This window comes from Lytechinus variegatus, chromosome 13, assembly GCF_018143015.1.
Source record: "Lytechinus variegatus isolate NC3 chromosome 13, Lvar_3.0, whole genome shotgun sequence".
NCBI lineage: Eukaryota > Metazoa > Echinodermata > Echinoidea > Temnopleuroida > Toxopneustidae > Lytechinus > Lytechinus variegatus.
Window position 1 is genome coordinate 2,697,652 of NC_054752.1, and position 20,045 is coordinate 2,717,696.

A 20,045-nucleotide genomic window follows, 5' to 3' on the forward strand; every position below is an offset into this window, starting at 1 on the left:
TTTCTGCTATTTTTACAATAAAGTTTTTGTCAGGGTGAACTTCCCCTTTAAAGACCCAGACCAGAGCCAAATATGAAATTGACAAATCATATATCAATCGAAAAGCTAAAACACAGCAATGCAAGCTTTAGGCATTTTCAAAGCATACCTGCCGAGTATTTTGCTTACAAATAGTTCAAATTATCAGGCTTTGAAAATAGGTTTTCTTTGGCTTTTCGCAGGCCTCAAGAACGTGACGTCATGTTGTGTTAGAAGCGTTGTGATTCCACAGGTCTGTAAACAGAGTTGGTTGATTATGAAATCATAAATATCTTTTCCTTGCAAGCTTAGATTGATGAAATCTAGTTTTGGACTAGTTTTTGCCATATTTTATTTCTCGCTTATTGCCGCAGCTTTCCAATTCTATCTGCATTCAGATTACGTGTAACAAATTTTCCTGATATAGCAATCTAGTCAAAATATGAGCCAACGAAAGAAATCGCAAAAAAAAACACACACAAAAAACCCCAATACAAATGTATAGATAGGTTTCCATGCATTTCGGCAATATTTGTCAGTGCCATTTCTTCTGCAAATTGAAAAAAAAAATGAAATTATATACTGAAAATCACCCAGTTTTTCTGTGTACAAACCTATGGGATCACCAACGAGCTCTAATTGAACACACATGACGCGACAGTCTTCAGGCCAGTGAAAAAGCACAATAAAGCCTTGTATTGAAACTTGTCTTTTTCTTAAGAAAATACTCAGCTGTCAAGCAGTGATATACATTTTTGAACTATGCAGCTGATATATTTTCCATTTGTCAATTTCACCTTTAGCTCCGGTCTGGGTCTTTACGTGGTTACTCTTAGCCCCTCCCACTCGAAATGTAGTAAAGTCCGAGGAAACTAATTTTGCAATGAGGTTTTTTGTAATCACTTGGGATGTGAAATGGTGATTAATTCATGGTATTGAGCATACTGTAGTCATCCATTTTACCAATCTCTCAGGATTAACGTGAAGCACTGCGTGACATCCCAATAATGGCATAAATTGTGGGCTTGTAGTATGAAATGCACAAATTGACCTTTCACAGAAGTCCATAATCTCACAATCTACATCATTTTTCGATCATACATCACAACTCCAGCACGGCTTCCTTCTCGAACCACAACAAACAAATCAAATTCCTTCAGAGACGAGATCTTGGGTTGGCATCAGCCAGATTTCATTTATTTATTGCAGGCCTATTTGACGAGTGTGTGGAAATTATGTGAGCAGTCCATATCATGTTCATGATGAGCGGGGATGTTTGAGAGTTCTTGCTTAGAATCGTAGCTTCTGGAAGAACCACTTGTTCTTGCCGGTCTTGTACCTAAGGGAAGAGACAAATGAAAAGTATTGGGTAAATAATTCAAAGCTCAAACGATAACTTACCAGTTTGAAGTTTGAGCAGAATTTTATGAGGGAGTTGAGTGAGGAGATTAATTGAGATCCCGCCTCGCACATGCGCACTCGTTCTTCGGAGCATCAAAATGTGGTCGCTGTTTAAAATATCAGCTTCCTAATGCAGCTGATACGAACGAACATTAGCTTTAAGTCACCACAGACTATTAAAATTAATTTCTCTCAAGAGGGAGGGAGAGGAGGGCAATTAATCTCCTCACTCAACTCCCTCATAAAATTCTGCTCAAACTTCAAACTGGTAAGTTATCGTTTGAGCTTTCAATTTTATTTCGTTCGTCTCGAGAGGAGACTAATTGAGATTTTGTAGCTCAGCGAACACATTTTGAGTTGCACTGTCTGCAAAAGACATGTTTGTGCAGATACAAAGAATATACAGTATGGAACATGTACAAAGCAAATTTGTATATACCTTATTTCAACTTTACTACTGTTGTAGAATTGCTTGCGAAAATTCAGTTGCTTCACTATCAGCAAGAGGTTTATTGTAATATTGCTGGAAGGTTTTTTCTCTTGACCATCCAGCTTGATTCATGATGCTAGAAATAGGCACACTTGCTCTGATTGCTGCCGACGTTGCAGCCGATCTTGTAGAATGTGATTTATACACTGAAGTATCAATCCCGGCGCCTGCTAATGTCACTTTGATCCATCTTGATATGGTCTGTGATGAAACTTTGCCATATGGCTTGGTATAGCTAATGAACAAGCGTCGCTCTAGTCCTCTGATTAGTCCTTTCCATATATGCTCGTAAATATTTAACAATACACAACCTCCTGTCTGATGGATATGCCTTCAACTTCATAGTGAAACCATGGTGACCTGGTCTGCTATGCTTGAGCAGTTCATCTACATGAAAACTCACTGAACTTTGTTTCAGTTCCATCTTATCTAAGTTTAACAAATGTAACGTCTGCACCCTTTGTGCAGAGACTAAGGCTAACAATAAGCAAAGTTTATGTGTAAGCTGCTTTAAACTTAAAGTCTTAGCTGGCGAAAGCCTACGTAGAAATTTCAATGCTACGCTGACATCCCAAGTGTCTTGATAACGTGCTTGTGGAGGTCTGAGGTTAAAGGTCCCTTTAAGAAACCTACAGATAAGAGGTTGTGTCCCCACAGAATGAACACTATTCTCCAGCGTTACATACAAGGATAATGCACTTCTTGCTGCATTCATTGTACTATAACTAGCCTTCTCTCTATGAAACAGTTCTGCTAAAAATTCTAACACAAAGTTAACTGAAGAACGAAGAGGACTTTTCTTCCTGCTTTCACAAAATTTTGTCCATTTTGTCCAATATACTCGGTACTGACGTTGAGTAGACTTCCTCAATGATGCTGTCAACACGTCGGTGATCCCTTCATCTAAGCCTATATTCTCGAAGGGTCCCCTGTTACCCTGCAACACAAAAGGTCAAGGCGATCATAAAGTGGGTGAGGTAAGTTTGTTACAGGTTGTCTAAGGAGGTTAATGTCTCTCCTAAGGAGCAACGGTTCCTCCACAAGGATGCTATTAAGGCATGGGAACCATGATTGTGTTGGCCAGTTTGGAACGACCAAAATGCCCGATGCCCTATCAGACTTGATCTTTTGAATGCATTTAGCCAATAAGCAGAAGGGAGGAAATGCATAAAAATCTAGCTTTCCCCAGTCTAGTGTGAATGCATCAACTGATTCTGCATTTGGATCTGGTAACCATGAAACATATCTTTGTGTTTGTGCATTCAACCTGGAGGCAAAAATATCAATTTTTGGGCTGCCAAATCTTTGGATGACTTTTCTGTATGCTCTTTTGCTGAGCATCCATTCAGTTCTATCATTGAAATTGCGTGATTCATAATCTGCTTCAATATTCTGGCTGCCTGGAAGGTGTGCAGCACTAAGCCAGATATTTCGTTCCATGCACCATTTCCAAATTTTTATGGAAAGCTTGTTACAACATGGGGGGCATTAAATGCCTCCCATGTTATTTACATAGCACACTGCTGTTGTGTTATCAGATCTAATTAAGATATGAGCATTGGATGTACTACCATGAAAGGATCTCAGCCCTAGATCGATGGCCAAGATTTCTAGATAATTAATTTCATTATTTTGTGCCTTTTCATTTTCAGACTGATTCCACCTTCCCCCTGTATGAACTTGCATATTTGTGGCACCCCATCCATAGCCACTAGCATCCGTGCGGATTTCAAATTTAGGGTTTTCCCTTTTGATAGGAGCAAATGCACTATCTGCATGACTTATCCACCATTCTAGTTCCTGCTTCGACTCGCATGATAGCTCCATAATTCTGTCATAATGCCCTTTATTCTTTTTCAAGGCTTCTATTTTTTCTTTCTCCATATTCCTATAAAACAATGGTCCATGCTGGACAGCAGGGAAGGTGGAGATTATCTTTCCGATAACATGTGCGACATGTCGAATTGTGGGTTTTGGTTGCAGGAGTAACTTTTCACATTCTTCCCTGACATTCTGAGCTCTCTCTACTGGGAGTTTAATGGTCATGTCTACTGTATTGAGGGTAAAGCCCAAGAACTGGAGCTCCTGTACTGGTTTTAGTACTGATTTTTCTGGGTGAACTTTAAACCCTAATTCTGAAAATGCCTGCAAAGTGGCATTAATTGCAGACTCAACTTTTTCTTTTGTGTCCCCAATAAGAATTGTATCATCAAGATATCCAAGTACAATATGACCCTTTTCACGTAGTGAAGAGAATACTGGTTTCAACATCTTAGTGAATAACCTGGGTGCAGAGGTTAACCCATTTGGCAGTGCCTTGTATTGCCACTGTTGTCCTTGCCAATTAAATTGCAAGTATTTCCGGAATTCAGAATGAATCGGAATAGAGTAGTATGCATCTTGGAGGTCTACTGAAGCCATGTAAAAATTTTCCGCCAAGAGGCAAATCACAGAATGGATATTATCCATCTTAAAGTGTTGTTTAACCACAAATTCATTTAGGTCTGATAGATCCAAGATCAATCTTAGACTGCCATTTTTCTTTGGCCTTGTAAATATGTTGGAAAAATAACCACCCTTGATAAAGGGTGAACTTCTTTCTATTACATTCTTTCCTTCAAGATTTCTCAGTTCAGCTGATATCTTATCTGTTTCTGATCTGTTACGTTTAAATTGATGACATATCAACCTTTCTGGATGTGGTAAACTTGTATCAAATTCTATCTTAAAACCCCTGACAGCTTGCAGTATTGTATGATCAGATGTGATTTTCTTCCAATTATTATAATATTGTTTCAGTCGACCTCCAACAGGGGATGCTTGGTCAGAATTATTTGTGCATGCAATTTCATGATCGTTTGTATAAAACAAAGAATTATTGCTACCTACCTCTTGGGGTATACTGGTAGCTACTTCCGCTGGGGATTCTCTCGGTATCTGCCCTGAGATGCTGGTGGTTTTTTCACCATGGGGGCTTGTGGCTGTCTGCGGCCCCTGATAGGGGCCTTTCTGTCCAAAAAAGGCCTGTAAGGAGCACCTGATTGTGGTCGATGGTTAGGAGTAGACCAACCTGCAGCTCTGTAACCTTGGCGGGAGTAATCTCCAGCTCTGTAAGGATGGTAATTGGCGTGAGCTCGATAACGGCCACGGCCTGGCTCTGAAGTTTTTACAACTCGTCCAGTAGCTTTCTGCTCTTCGGTCATGTCCTTAACTCGCTTTCCCAAATCGTCCCCAAAAAGGAACTTTGTGACCGGAATAGTTGGTTTGCACAGGTGGCTGTATGCAGCATTCATGTCAGGCTTTATTTGTTCCTTGCGTAGAGCATTCATTTCGTAATTTGCATTAGACAGCAAGGCCAATGCATCTTGTTGAGATGGAGAAAGGTTGCCTGACGAGATTGAGCGAGTGAAGGCAGTCAAGCCCCTAGTGAGGGATTTCTGTACCCTAGCTAGCTTGAGGTCTCTGCTTCTTGTTGAAGGAGACAGATTCTCCCAAATAACAGGGTTCACTTTAGGTACATCCAAGTAGGGGCAGTTGCTTGGTGGCAAATATTTTATTCCAGTCTCTTCGAGGACTTTCTCCTCCAATTTATTGTTCATCATGAACATTGTTGAGCTAGCCATTTCTTCTTCAAGAGGAGGCCCCTCATCAGATTGGGCAGCAAACTTAGCTGCGAATGTGGGAATCATTTTTGGCAATGTGGATTCCTCTTGGGAAGTACATGTGATGTCATCGTAATCAACATCAACTGGTTGCGTGTACAGCCTTTGGCATGATTGGTACGGATTGATGTCATCATGATCATCAGCTGAGTCCTCATTATGAGCATGTTCAGCGTAATGTTGGTCATAATCTTCCTCCGGCAATGGGAGAGCACCAATGACACGGTTAAGCATGGATTCCAGTTTTGTTAAACGACTGTCAACATCAGCCAAGTTTTTATTTTCATCCCGTGAGTGGGACGACTGCTCCTTTTTTGAAGATGAAACTGAAGCTGGGGGTCCGCTATTGCCGTCTTTAACATTGCTTTGCTTCTTCTTATCTTTCTCTGGTTTCTTAACATACCGTTTATCGATCTTCTTCCCGCTCACGGAGCTCTTGGGCTCATGACTTGTGAGGCTTTTGGAGGTGGATGTGCTCGCGGGGTGCTTAGACCCATGGTGGAGCATCGCCGCCGGAGTTTCGGGGGCCGAGGAGGCTCTCGGTCCGGTCGGAGACGGACTCAAATCCGCCGAATCTTGATCGCGAGCGTTGCTCGAACTCATGATAGAAAACGTAAAAATACGATTCTGAAGTGCAAGAAATTATCACCTTGCCTTGAATAACTTCTGAAAATAGATATGAATAGTCTTTTGAGTAAAAATGCGTCGTATTTCCGAAGAAAAATCGTTTTTTCTGTAAGAGTGCGGCAGGTGTTTGAACCTGCTATTTTGCGATGAAGCGATAATGAGTGCGCATGTGCGAGGCGGGATCTCAATTAGTCTCCTCTCGAGACGAACGAAATAAAATTCACATTCATGGATAAGGTTGTACATTCGGGTTCCAAGCTTTTCAAGAAAACAAATTCCCTGATTTTGTTTAAAAATGCCCTGATAATAATTTAAACCCATTCCCAGTTTCGCATGCTTTCTAATTTGTTGAAGTGAATTACAAGTATTTTCAGTATAAAAACAATAATGTAAAATTAGTAATATTATGCAGGCATGTACATGTAATGGCCTCGTTTTTCCCCATACAGCCATCCTTTCCTCACCTTATACAGAAAGAAATTGATTCAAATCAATCCTTGATTATATTATTAAATTACAGTGATGTTGTCTTGATATACAACAAAATATAAGTCTAACGACCGTGCTTTCGAGTTTTGGGCTGATCAAAATTCCCTGATTTTTCCCCTATTTTGAGGCATTTTCCCAAATTCTTTGATTTTCACCCTGACTGGAAAAACAAAAAAATTTCTCTGATGGGCTGGGAACCCTTACAAAGGAACAAAGTAATCAAAATGATAATCTAAGGGACAATCTTATAAGATATTTCTGCACTATAAGTCGTTTTCATGCTCCCTGAACAATCATATGAAGAGTACAAATCCAGGGCAATAAAATAAGCCAAAGTCATGGTCAAAGCTGTGGTCATGGATTTCCAACTAACAGCAACAGTGATCCTCTTGTTTGGCCTTTGGAAGTTTATGGTCCCCTTTTTATCACCCCCCCCCAAAAAAAAATTGTGCTGTAATAAAGTATGAACTCCAGAAGAAATGCCCTAAAAATATTAAGATTTATTGAAAAGTGCGATAATCTTCATTTTCACACGCCGAGTTAAGTCCAAACCAAGTTAATAAAGAAAGAAAAAAAGAAGAAGAAAAAGCCAATGTTCAACCCTCTTCCAATATTTTAGTTAGCATGCAAATTGTACAAATTTTGACATCTTTTTGGGGGGTCGTTTATTAATATATGCATTCAGTGTAATGAACTATATTTGACCAAATTATAAAGGCAAACCTGACAATGCTTACCTTTCGACAAACTTTCCTTTGATTTCCCTCTTGGCTTTGCGCTTGAGGGTGGGGTCCTTGAATGATTCCTTGTTCACCACTTGCTTGTCAATGTTTACATCAACAGAGTACCTTGAAGAAAAGACACGAATCATTCAGTCAATACCAAATTCAGCAAACACACAATGGAGAATAAGAGGCACTAATGCACTCTAATGAGAGCTCTTTGGTCATTTAATACCAATTTATTACTGTTGGTTCATAATCTGTGATACAGCATAAGTTTTTTATTTGCATTAAAGTGTTCTCTAACATCACTTCGGTTCACAGGACATTGCTGTGTGTTCAAACCTCATCACTCTCAAGGCAGTGCATTTTTTTCCTTCAAATTAAGACTCTGAGTAGATGGAAAGGATGCAGAGTAGCAGACATCAATTTTGAATACCAATTTAGTAATGTATCCAACTAAACTTGGCTATGGAGATTTCCACATCAACAGCCTATTACTTTTTACCTTCATTGAATCTCTTTTCTTAACACTGAATGAGATTAGAGAGGGTGGGGTTACTATCCAAAGTTATTTTCATGTTTACAAAAAAAAAATGTGAAAATATATAATTTAACAAGATAAAGAGGTGTAAGGTGAAGAGAGGAAAATTGTGTCATGTAAAGTTTGTGGCTCTCCTTTTCCTTCATTTTTGACATAAAATGGTTATAGTGGAACAGGTTGACTCAAACCAACATCACTAACCAATGAAATTGTGCCAGTTAAAATCAAATGTTACCAACCTGGTTGGCATGAGATGGTTGTAGTTAAAGAGCTTGATGAAGGTCTTGATCCTTGATCGTCTCTTGATCTTCTTCTTGCTCATGTCTTTCGTCACCTTGCGTGGGTAACGGTCGATACCGGCCACAAGGGCGTGGCTGTATGGGCGATCAGAGCTCCCATCATCATGATTCTGGGAGGAAAAAAAATACAGGATTTAATTCTGAAATTGCTGTGCTTCAGCGGGTCGAATCAAGTCACTGTAAGGATGTCAAGACACTGAGAGGTGATTCCAGCCCTGCCATCAGTGAATGTCCAGGGCAATCACTTTATATCTTTTTGAAATTTAAAGATAAAATTGATATTTTCAAGCCCAGAACACAGGTGGGCAATTCCATAAAATATATTCGTCTGACCCCCTATTTGTAGGACCCTCATAATTTTTTTTTGTCTGATTTCTCCTTCTTTTGACAGTCTGTAATGTTCTCTAGTTGACATTGACTTGGTCAGTCTACGAAGCGAAGTAAGGCTTGAAAAATATGGGGTTAGACGTACAAAAAGGTTGATCATTTTAAATATGGAACTGCATACAATGGGGACGGGGGGGGGGGGGGGGGGGGGGGGGGGAGAATCCTTTTTTCAGTACCATTCCAAAATTGTCTACTGAAAAAAGTCAAATAGTCATAAGGTCAAATTTTACGTTCTGGCACTTGTACAAATTTTCTATATGGTACTTCAAACTGCTTACCTTGACAATGACTGCCTTGCGTCCAGCATATCGTCCAGATAGGACAAGGACCACACGGCCCGACTTCATGAACTTCCCCATGGCTATGTCTACAGCAAAAACAAAACATTAGAACATGAATATTATTATTGCAGGTCGGGAATAAAAATGCGGGTTTCAAACTGGTAATGAGTAGTAGAGGCTCACAGGCACAGCTAAATAGGGCAATTGTTTCCAACCTTCCAATGGCAGACTTGTCACGTTTTGGATCCCAATTTCAGAGTCAAACCGTTAGTTTGGGAGACCAATTTTCCTTCTTCATTTACATTTGCAGCAAAGGGATTACCTTGGCCACAATAAGGTATAAGGTAAGTTAAGAAAAATGTTCCACTGCTAGCTGCAGCAAATGGTTCGACGATTGATGGATATTTGTTCTAAAGCCGTTTCCTATCAGATTTCATGGTAAAACTGTTTTTCGGCGGGGTTCAGGGGCCCGTTTCATATAGGACTTGCTACTGTTGTAACTTTGCCATTATGGCAACTACCATGGTTATCTTGATTATGATTGGTTGCTGAGCCCTGTTACCATGGTAGTTGCCATTATGGCAAAGTTACAACAGTTGCAAGTCCTTTGTGAAACGGGCCCCAGGTCTGATCAATACCATTTTGATAAATTCTACTAAATTTTCACCCTTTTATCCTTCTCTTTCTCTCGTAAAATCGATTCTTACCGTTCCTATAGACACTGCGCCTACTCTCCCGCGCATATCGTTTGTAATACGCAATAATTTTAATGCGTGCAAGGTGGTCAATACGTGATGGTCTCACTATATTGCATGTGTAAAGTTCGTGGTCGTGGCTTATCTTCATTAGTTTGACCCGTGTGCGTAGACAAAGGGGGACTGACATGACTGAGCAGACTTGAAGTTGATGGACCTCACCATACCAACAATGTCATCCCAAGCCACTCAAGGCTTCATTACATGCAACCGCACACAGAAAAATCAAGCCACAGTAGTCATGTGTTGTGGATACTAGAAGTGACATCGCAGCACGTGACCCACTAGTTAAAAATCCACTGCCAAACGTGGTTTATTGTGCAAGGTTATACTGGCAGTAGAGGCGCACGGTCAATATGGGACACAATCTCCCATATTGGAGACTTGCTTTGCAAAAGGACAAAAGAAACACCAACAAAAGCATGATTTTTTTCCACCCAAAATTTTTATTTGCCACCAAGGTAATCCTTTTGCTGCAAATGTAAACAAAGGAAATTGGTCTCCAAAACTGGAGACTGTCTCTGAATTACTTGGATACCCAAATTCTTTACAAAAGTCTCTGATAATTGGAGATAATCTCCCACATTGGAGAGTCTCCAATATTGGACGTGCGCCTCTACTGACTGGGTGCTAATGCAGTTTCGCACTGGCCGATTCCCAGCATACCTCACCACCAATGTCATTATAAGTCTCTTAGACTTGGTCACAGTTCAAGGTCAAAATACCCACTGCTTTTTTCAATATCGCAATCAGTAATGGCTGTAATGTATTCCGGCTTCAATCTTGACGACATCAAACATTCAAATCCAAGTCAGAAATCGCTTTGCTTGGATTCGCTGGGCCGTGGCCATGCACAGTAATGTTGGAATGGACCGAAGTAAGCAACCAAATCATGCGGTGAACGACCAGCCGGCATGCAACAGGTGAATTTTTGGTCACTAATTTCTGTCCATATCAATGTTACGGTGAGCGAAGTGATGTCTGAGGATTTGAACAATTGAAGATCTTCTAGGCATGCATGATTAGTACTGATCGCAATATTTATTGGAAAACTCAAATGGTGGATGACCTCGAAATACAACTGAGAGTGAGACTTGACTCCAGACTAGATGACATTGGTGGTAAGGTATGCTTGTAATTAATCAGCCGGTGTAACTGCATCAGAGTCTAGCACCCCAATCTGACCTCGCTCTATTTTGTCGACTTCCTCGTGTAGGCCTAACCCGAGCCAGCCCAAGGCATCGACCCCCCAATGACAGTGTGCCCAATAATTGACACTTGTTGAATGTTCATTTCACAGGCGCTTGCGGTATGGTTAGTGCACTTTCGCACCGCCCAGCGCGACTAAATGTCACCCCCAATGACCATGATGACATAGGCCTATTCCACAACACAAGTCACAACCAGCCTCCCGTCGCGGGCGCGCCAGCCGGGTTTGTGCACGAGATTCGAGAATCTTAATTTAAGCAGGGCCGCCATGGGTGCGTTGACAACGGCCTAAAATCAAATCACTCTAGTCACAGTATATTATCTCTCACTGCTTCATCATTCCCCAAATTACCACTATCCGATGAAGATGAGAAAACATTAAAAAATCTGTTGCCACTCACGTATAAAGTTATAAACACCGCACAAAAATTAAGGGTTGTGTATTGAACAAGCCGTCAGAGGCAAAGACAGTCATTCAACGGGGGCCGAGGAAATTCGGATGGTTATTGTATCGAATTCAGTAACCTCTCATGTAAATGACATTCCAACACTCTTTCATGATATAATGTAGTTAACTAATAATTAATATTTTTTTGCAAAAAATCAACACTTTCTACGATTTACATAGATTTTGAGGGGCTGTATTTTCACTCATACCTACTCACGGAGAGCCAAACTAAAGAGGAAGATACAATTGAAATGCATTGTGGGATATGGGATGGTGTCCCTCATTAGACAAAGCCCTGTTCAAAAGTAATTTCCATCTTCGCTTCAGAGTGCGCTTCCACTGGGTTAATTTGGGTAAAAATAATGAGCCAATTTCTACTTTTCACCAGGAGCAGGGTCGGCGGAGCGAAGTTGGAAGTAGGGGGGTGGGGTCAGGGAAGAAATGACACATTTTCTTTCGAAAAAAAGACTTATCTACCCCACTCACATAACTCATGAAATTTACAAGTTTTTTTAATTCCTTCATGCGTTTAAATCAAGTAAACGACTTCGGTCACTGGCGCACTCAATGTGTTTTAAATTCCTTAGTTCCCTCCATCCGCACATAAAATAATCTCCCCACCTGAATTTTCTCGTCTGATCTTTTCTACCGGACGATCTTCTTTACTGTTCGTCTTTACTTTTACATCTTTATTGGAAACCGTCTGGAGAATTTCCCTAGCTTGTATTCATGTCGCTTTCTATTGCAAATTTGTATAATTGTATCTATAATGTATGTGATGTATGCAATAATATTTAATGTTTCTAATAAGTGAGCAGAACGACCATGCAAATGAAATTGGATTGAATGAACTTTTCTTACGAATGATGCCGTTTCTTTATGATAAGTATATCATTGCAAACGCAATGGCGGTTCTGACGCCATTGGAACATTAATTGGCAGACTAAACATGTTGAACAAAGAAAAGGGGCATTTATTAAAAGTAAATAAGGGCATATCAAAATAGGGCATTTAATAAGACTGAGGTCAAAAGGGATGAGTTTCTATTATCAAAAGAAAAAGAAGAAACGAAAGGGGCATATCATTTGAAAGGGATTATGCGACTAGGATGCACTAACTTGCAGAAGCAGAAAGCTGAATAAAGAATCCGGGCACTCATCGGGCACCTCTACGAACCGGCACCTATGAGAAGGCAAAGGGGGTAACTCGTTAACACACACACAAAAAAACACGGCATAGGCAGATCCAGGGGGCCCGCGCCCCCTCCCCTATTGGCGGAGCAAAAAAAAAGCTGGGAAGGGGTTGAAGAGAGGAGAAAAAGAAAAGGAAAGGAAGGGAAGTCAATATACAAAAAATATTTCAACTCAGACAAGCTTTCAATATTTTGTTTGATTTACAAACTAATTTGAAAAAAAGTGCTTTGTAAATTGTCTGTTTTATGGTCTTAAAATATCAACATTTTCTGCTCGAGCTGCGCGCTTACATTATTTGTGTCAAGTACCTATCCCATTCAGGTCTGATTGTCAAAACGTATCAGCTTGCGAATTGCACTCGCATCATTTTTTTAGTGCAATCCATATCCACTTCACAATTTTCCTACACAGTGCTTGAAATAGGCTTAGTGCTTAGATTGACCATTTTTCAGCTCGCGCTTCGCGCTCTAATTATTGATTTTTTTTAATCTTTCATGTATTTTGTCCTGAAGATAATTCGGAACATTCTGGGCACTGTTTGTGATCTTGAACAAGATGCGTATGTAACTAGACAATTATTATTGCAAACGCGAAGCGCGAGCAGACATTTTTAATAAATGTTCTAGCATGATCGGAATCGGACCTGTTAAGGACTGTTTACAGCTACCCACGAATACGGTACATATTTCAATAATGGGATAGGTGTCTATAACTAAACAATTGAAGCGAGCGCGAAGCGCGATGCGGAATAAAATTTAGATTTTAGACCTAAAAGCGGGCCACTCTATTCATATTTTGTAAATTATGAATAGGATTTGGTTAATTGGGTATCATTGATAATACGAGTGTGAAGCGCGAGCAGATAATTATTGATATTCTGATCTGAAACTGGATAAGCATATTTGAAATAAAGAACATGCAGGATATCAAAATAAACATGCGGGCGCATTTTTTAGATTTAGACCTAGAATCTGGGCATTCTGAATACATGTTTTTTAATCATGAAGATCAATAATGCAAGCGCGAGCTGAAAATATTTGATATTACGATCTGAAAAGGGTCAATCTCAAAACTATTTCAAGTACTGTGTAGGAAAATTGTGAAGTGGATGTGGATCACACTAAATGAATGATGAAAGCGCGAAGCGCGATCTTATATTTTTTAAAATTAATTTTAACAAAGGACCGGGACGTTCTAGGCGGGACATTTTGTCATCATATGAAAATGGTGATTATCTTCCTATTATTCCTAAGCTTGTCGATATTCCATTCTGAAAAGACCCAATTTAGTGATCAGGAATTCATGAAAATGTTATTAATATGCGTAATGACAGCGTGGAAGTGGTTGTTTTTAAGACTTGAAAACTAGAAATTTCAAGCATTTTGTAATTATGAATACACATTACAGTGGTCAATTCATTTTTAAGAATAAAGGCGAGCGCAAATCGCGAGCTGAATACTTTTAAATAAAATGTAATGAAAAGGTTAGGGTTTCTGCTTGCTTATACTCACCAATCAAATGCGAGCGCGCAGCGCTAATTTACAGGCCTACGTTTTGACAGTCAAATCTGTAAATGGATATTTTGAGAAATTTATGGAATACACGAAGACAATGTAAACTGGGAAAATCAAATAATGCGACTACGTATAAAGCGTGACTTTAAAATGTTGATATGTAGACCATATTAACAGACATTTTGCAGAGTGCATCAAATTTGTAAATGGAAAAAACAATGAAAGCTTGATGTCCGAGATGAAATATGTTTTGTATATTGAATTCAAATCTTGATATTTTAAGCTCCATATCAGCCTATTAGCATTGAGCAAGATAGGATTAGGAATCTCATCGAACAGGCAATTCGAGCGCGAAGTGCGAGTGAAAATTTTATTTAGTAACATGAGAGATTCTTTTTTTTTGCAAGTGCAAGTCTTCCCACAACATTATTTTATTCACTCGTCTTCCTCCTTTTATTTTCTTCTTCTTTTTTCCTTCTGTCTTTCCCCTTCTTTTTCCTTTTTTTCTTTTCTTTTCTCCTTTCTCTTTTTTTTGCTCTGCCAATTTTTCCAGGGGGCACCTGGGGGGGGGGGGCACGTGCCCCCAGGCCCCCCGTAGCTACGCCACTGCCTGGGAAGCGGGGGTGCTGAAGCACCCTATAATCAGATTTTCTTTGGGGTGCTATTAAGTGTGTATTATTTTCCATAGAGGCAGCACCCCCTGGAATTCTGGAAGGTGTGATAAAATTGAGAAATGTAACAAAAGTGACCTTCATTTTGTAGTGATAACTTTTTTTTTGCTTTTCAAATTTCTCGGGACCGAAACGGAGAAAGGTTTTCACTATACAAAACCTCCATTTTGTAGTGAAAACCACGTTTTTCTTTTCATATTTACATCAGCAACATCAGTTAAAAAAATAATTCCCAGGCACTAGCTAGATTACCGAACATGCAAATTTAAAGAATGTTTGTTAAATAATAACCTTTTGTGTGCCTTTCCCAGGGGCCGCGGAAGCGGGGGGTGGCTTCAGCTCCCACTTTTTTTTCCAAAACGGTGTATAAAAACCTTTAAAAAAGGTAAAAACGTTAAAAGTACCAGATGATTGTGACTTTTTGAATGGTCAGCCCCCATTTTTGGCTCTGCCTCCCTTCCCCACTTTGAAAACCGTTCCGCGGCCCCTGTTTACCATGCATGACCCCCCCGTAATTATGATTATTGTGCCAACGTATTTTACGTGGATTGAAAAATGAGATCGATATTCCTACAGGAGAAAAATATACTTCAACCCAAATTAACAAAAGACTCTAGAAACACACGCCTTCTCCCTTTCTGAATCACCTCCTATTTCATTTTGGTGGTGCTTATGCTATTTTTTCACGGTCAAAACGCTAATTACAAATTTCATGAAAGTTGCTTCAGCCCATTATTCTAGCAACAAGTTGTTAAGTTTTAAGAAAATGTTTTTACTGAAAAAAAAGAGCTTTGATGTTGTTTGAAGGTTTGCATGGTGGCACGTACAATCGCTGATGTAGTTTACGGTACACCATGTGGAGTGTTATAGAAACAGTGGATAGAAGAAGAGAAGAAATGGATAGGCGAGAAAGTGGAGATTTGAGAGTAGAGTATTCTTTTTTGAAAGTAGTCCTGAAAAGGACTGTAAACCAGATGGAATGTTGAGTGAGAACAGCTTGAGTAGTGGAGCTGATGAGGAGATGCTGGCTTGAGTCGGCGAGTAGAGATGATAAGTAGAAGCAGTAGAGAGACTCGACGTACGTTTCGGGCAGGTTGACTGTCCGTCTTCAGGAGTGCCCGAAAGTGAAGACCGTTTTGTTTTTGTTTTTTGCTTGTCAAATTTTTTTCGGTACGAAATATCCTTCATTTTGGGTAAAAAAACCCTTTTTTTTGCTTGTCAAATTTTCCCTCCCCAAAAATGTGCCCCCTACCCCCTTTGGAAAATCCTGGATCCGCCCCTGTTGTAGATCTATACGTTATTTTCAAATCCATTGACATTCGGTTTGGATCTGGTTTCTGAATGAACTCGTGAGGGGTGACACGACCAATTTTTTTCCCGATATTTCAGATGGCGTATAATAGAGAAATAGGATTGTAATAGAGTTTTGATTCAGAACGATGTAAATTATGGTAAGGGTTCATAGTTTGGGGGTTAACTTTTTTTTTGTTTGGCCTAACCGTTGAGCAGATTTTCCATCGGAGCAATTGTCGCCGGAGCAAATGTCATGGAACCCTTATTAGGAGGATGGTTTTGATGATGTTCAAAATTCAATTCAGGGCCCCGTTTTACAAAGAGTAACGATTTATCCGATCAATCACAACTATGGACGGCCAGAAACGTCAACATTTATTATGCTGATGTTTGTTCAAAATATTTTCCAACTATTATGTACTAGTGTATTCCTGCATTCATTATCAAAAAAAATCATTGTGCTTCTCTTTGTTTACAGACTAAGGATAATGTGCCAATTTCCTAAAGAAAAAATTATATGACATTGATGGATTTCCATTGAGTTACGGTTGAATGGATCAATCGTAACTCTTCGTAAGACGGGCCCAGGGCCCTGTCTTACAAACAGTTACGATTGATCCGATCAATCGAAAATATGGACGGCCAGCGACGTCAATATCTAAAATTCAAATTTGTTCAAAATATTTACTAGATATGATGTATATTCATACATTCATCATTCTCTTGAAGATTCAATGTGATTCTTTTTGTTTGCTAAGGACATTGTGCAAATATCCGGAAAAATAAATTATGGTATGGATGGATTTCCATGCAGTTGAGATTGATCGGATCAATCGTAACTCTTTGTAAGACGGGGTCCTGATGTCATTTGACTCCGACTAATGTAACAGTAGCCACTGAAAGGGGGGGGGGGGCTATGGGGCATTAGCCCCTCCAGATTTCAATAAAAACGTGAAAATGACAATTGTGATTTTTGAAGGTTCAGCCTCCCCCACTTTTGCCTCAAACCTTAATTCAAAAAAAGAGTTATGTTTCCCTGTTTTGGAGATTTCTCATGACTTCCGACGACATTAGCATTTTCTTAAATGGTTTTCTGGTTACGCAGGCGTAGCGCACAAAATTTTTATTTGCAAGAATATTCAGTGTTGATATCATCTTGGCATACTTCAAAAAGAGGGAATATAGAAGTACGTGCATAAATAAACCAAAAAGGAGGAATTATCATAACTACGTGCGTAATTTATGATCATTCTTGTCATGTTATGTATTATTTTGAACCACACCACAACTTATAAAAATCTGTCATCAATTCATTATATTTTGTTATATTATGTTATCTTATGCATGTTTTATAATTTTGTTCTTATATCACGTTTTTAATCTTTAGAAATGTTACATAAATATATAAATGTTATTTATGTCCTTTCCTATATGGTAATATACATTGTTTTATATTTCCCGATTGTTAAACTTATGTTTTTATCTTGATGCTACTTTATTGTAATCTTATCGGGATTCAAACTTGTACGGGTTTGTCAAACCCTTTTTTGTATCCCTTGACATGTTTTTTCTTTGTATGTTGTACTTGTCTAAATAAATACAAATACACATGACACTTGGAAAACAACTGGATGAGAATTAATATTGGAGAGACTTCCACGGAAGGCTATGTGCGTTGATTATGATGTCGTCCATGCAGATGCATAAACGAGTACCTCTGAGCTCATTATCTGCTCACGGAAAAAAAAACCTTCATCGTTTTATTTTGGTTAGTCTAAATAATCAGGCTAAAAGAATATTTATAATTATTTTATTGTATCGCTTCGTGAGAATGATGTCGTCCAGATGCAATAATTTACTCGCGGAAATACTGAGGACAAATTAAGCGTGAGGCGAGATCAATTATCTGTCCACAATTCACATAGTCGGTTTTCCCTCAAGGTAAATGAAGAGGGTGAATTATGCGTGGGAAATAATTGCGATGTTTAATAATGTGATACTTAACGTGCTATCATTATTATTACTGCAGCTAATAATTCTTGTACCTCACTTAGAGCGGGTTTCTTACGTGGGTGTGGGTGAAGCGGAAACGGAGGAAAGAAATATAAAAAGGGAGATAGAGAGAGAATGAGGGGGGGGGGGGAGATGGGGGTTAATAAAATTGACACTGAGAGGCAATCATTATGTAGGTCTTAACTCATGAGACCACACAATAAGTTCTCATTAGACGTTCCGCGTTAACGAGAGAAAATGTTCCAGTGTTTTAAATTAACACCAATTATCTCAATAATTGCACCTTCCCACCGTTTTGCAACAGATGAACGACCCTTTCCGACCGGCTGACACGACTAACGCATCAGACGCAACGGCAATGGCATGTTGGAAGGGGTTGACGGTTTACCCGGGGAATCGATCCAACGCCCAATCCTGGCAGCGATTGAAACATTTCATTTTATTTTAATTCATTCCATTTATTTCCATATCAAACAAACATTCAAGTTACATAGTATGCGCTGTGAAACAATGTGAGGCAATCAAATTAATTAAATAATGAGTTTAAAATTACAATATAGGCAGGGCGTATAAATTTAAAGTAATATCCTGGAGGTCAAATTAAATCAAATTGAACTGAAACAAATTAAATTGAATTTCATTGAATTTCATTTCATTTCACTTTGATATAATCTAGTTTAATCCAATTCAATTACATTTCATTTCGTTCATTCCCATTTCCAACGATTACAATATGTGTGTGTATTTGAGTTTTGTCAGACGTGTATCAATCAGGTATGATTATTTACGTCTGGGACCGACCTTTAACGTCACCATCCGAAATACGTGATCAGGGCTCGAACCTCGAACCTCCGCATCAATTTGTAACTTCCCCACAGCTTGGATAACAGGCGCACGCCACAACGCCCAGTTGTCACACAATATGTGTGACATTGTACATCTTGATATTGGCAATAATATCGCATATATATCTACGAACAGAAATGATAACAGTGAAGATTATTATACAAACAGGGGGCCGTTTCATGAAGCTGTTCGTAAGTTCAAAGCGACTTTACGAACGACTGGTGATCATTTCTTACGCGCTAAACCATCGCCAATGTATACACCATTTACCACAAGAAAGGATCACCAGTCGCTCTTAACTTGTGAACAGCTTTATGAAACACCCGCCTGGTTTTAAATGAAGGAGGCTGCAAAAAAGGGGAAGCAGGGTGACGTTTCATAAAGCTGTTCGTAAAGTTACGCACAACTTTACGAACGACTGGAACATGTTCTTATACACAAGTTCTTAGGTCATAACTCAATTACATAGGGATATCACATATCACAAGAAAGGATCACCAGTCGTGCGTAAAGTCAGTCGTATCTTACGAACAGCTTTATGAAACACCCACCTGGTATGAGTCTCCAATTAAAAATTGTCTTATAAATAGTATATATATGTATTTACTTTACCCTGTTCTCCGTATTGCATGCTCTTCAATCATTTCAATGTCTGTTTAATGCAAATAGAGGATGCTATTTTATAGACAATTAAAAAAAAGTATAACAGGGGCAGTAATACGCTAGGACACTGTATTTCATATAACTGGATAATTCATACATCATTAATGTTATGCTGTAAAGAAAACTAAGAAGGAACCATGGGCGGAAATCCCAGGGGGACAGGGGGACGCACCCCCTACCCAAAATAGTACGGGGGACACAAATGTCCCTCTACTATTTTGGTGTTTGATGGAAATAATAATACATATATAATACATAAATAAATGCATCATTCGAAATCGATATATAACGCAAGATGTATTTTAGACGAAATTACCTTACTTTTTGTTTTTTGGTGATTACCTTTCTTTTCATCTCTTTTTTTTTGCTTGTCAAATATCTTTTGGTCGAATGTACCTTAAATTTTGGGTGATAACTTTTTTTTTGCTTGTCAGATTTCCAGCCTCTGGCCCACCCTACCTTTAGGGACAGATTTCGGCCCTTGTAAGAAAACATTGATATTGACCCTCTACATCGTACC

At 39.2% G+C, this 20,045-nt stretch overlaps 2 protein-coding genes across 4 annotated transcripts; both read right to left on the reverse strand.

The window, feature by feature from the left end:
* Positions 1 to 1,188: 1,188 nt before the first annotated feature.
* On the reverse strand, positions 1,189 to 11,623 carry LOC121426136 (60S ribosomal protein L27-like). Of its 3 annotated transcripts, none has more exons than XM_041622307.1 (5): positions 11,542 to 11,623; positions 8,918 to 9,006; positions 8,193 to 8,362; positions 7,425 to 7,535; positions 1,189 to 1,357 (listed from the first exon to the last, which is right to left on the reverse strand). In XM_041622307.1, exons 2-5 carry the CDS (start codon positions 8,996 to 8,998, stop codon positions 1,309 to 1,311), a joined length of 411 nt encoding a protein of 136 aa, XP_041478241.1. In that variant the 5' UTR covers positions 8,999 to 9,006; positions 11,542 to 11,623; the 3' UTR covers positions 1,189 to 1,308. The 3 variants fall into 3 exon arrangements, with proteins under 3 accessions (XP_041478241.1, XP_041478238.1, XP_041478239.1); XM_041622304.1 differs by having other exon boundaries at positions 11,509 to 11,554; XM_041622305.1 differs by lacking the exon at positions 11,542 to 11,623 and adding an exon at positions 11,286 to 11,309.
* Positions 2,172 to 6,422, reverse strand: LOC121426135. Its single transcript, XM_041622303.1, has 2 exons — positions 4,799 to 6,422; positions 2,172 to 2,846 (listed from the first exon to the last, which is right to left on the reverse strand). The coding sequence occupies exon 1, from the start codon at positions 6,172 to 6,174 to the stop codon at positions 4,819 to 4,821; it is 1,356 nt and encodes a 451-aa protein (XP_041478237.1). The 5' UTR covers positions 6,175 to 6,422; the 3' UTR covers positions 2,172 to 2,846; positions 4,799 to 4,818.
* Positions 11,624 to 20,045: the final 8,422 nt, after the last annotated feature.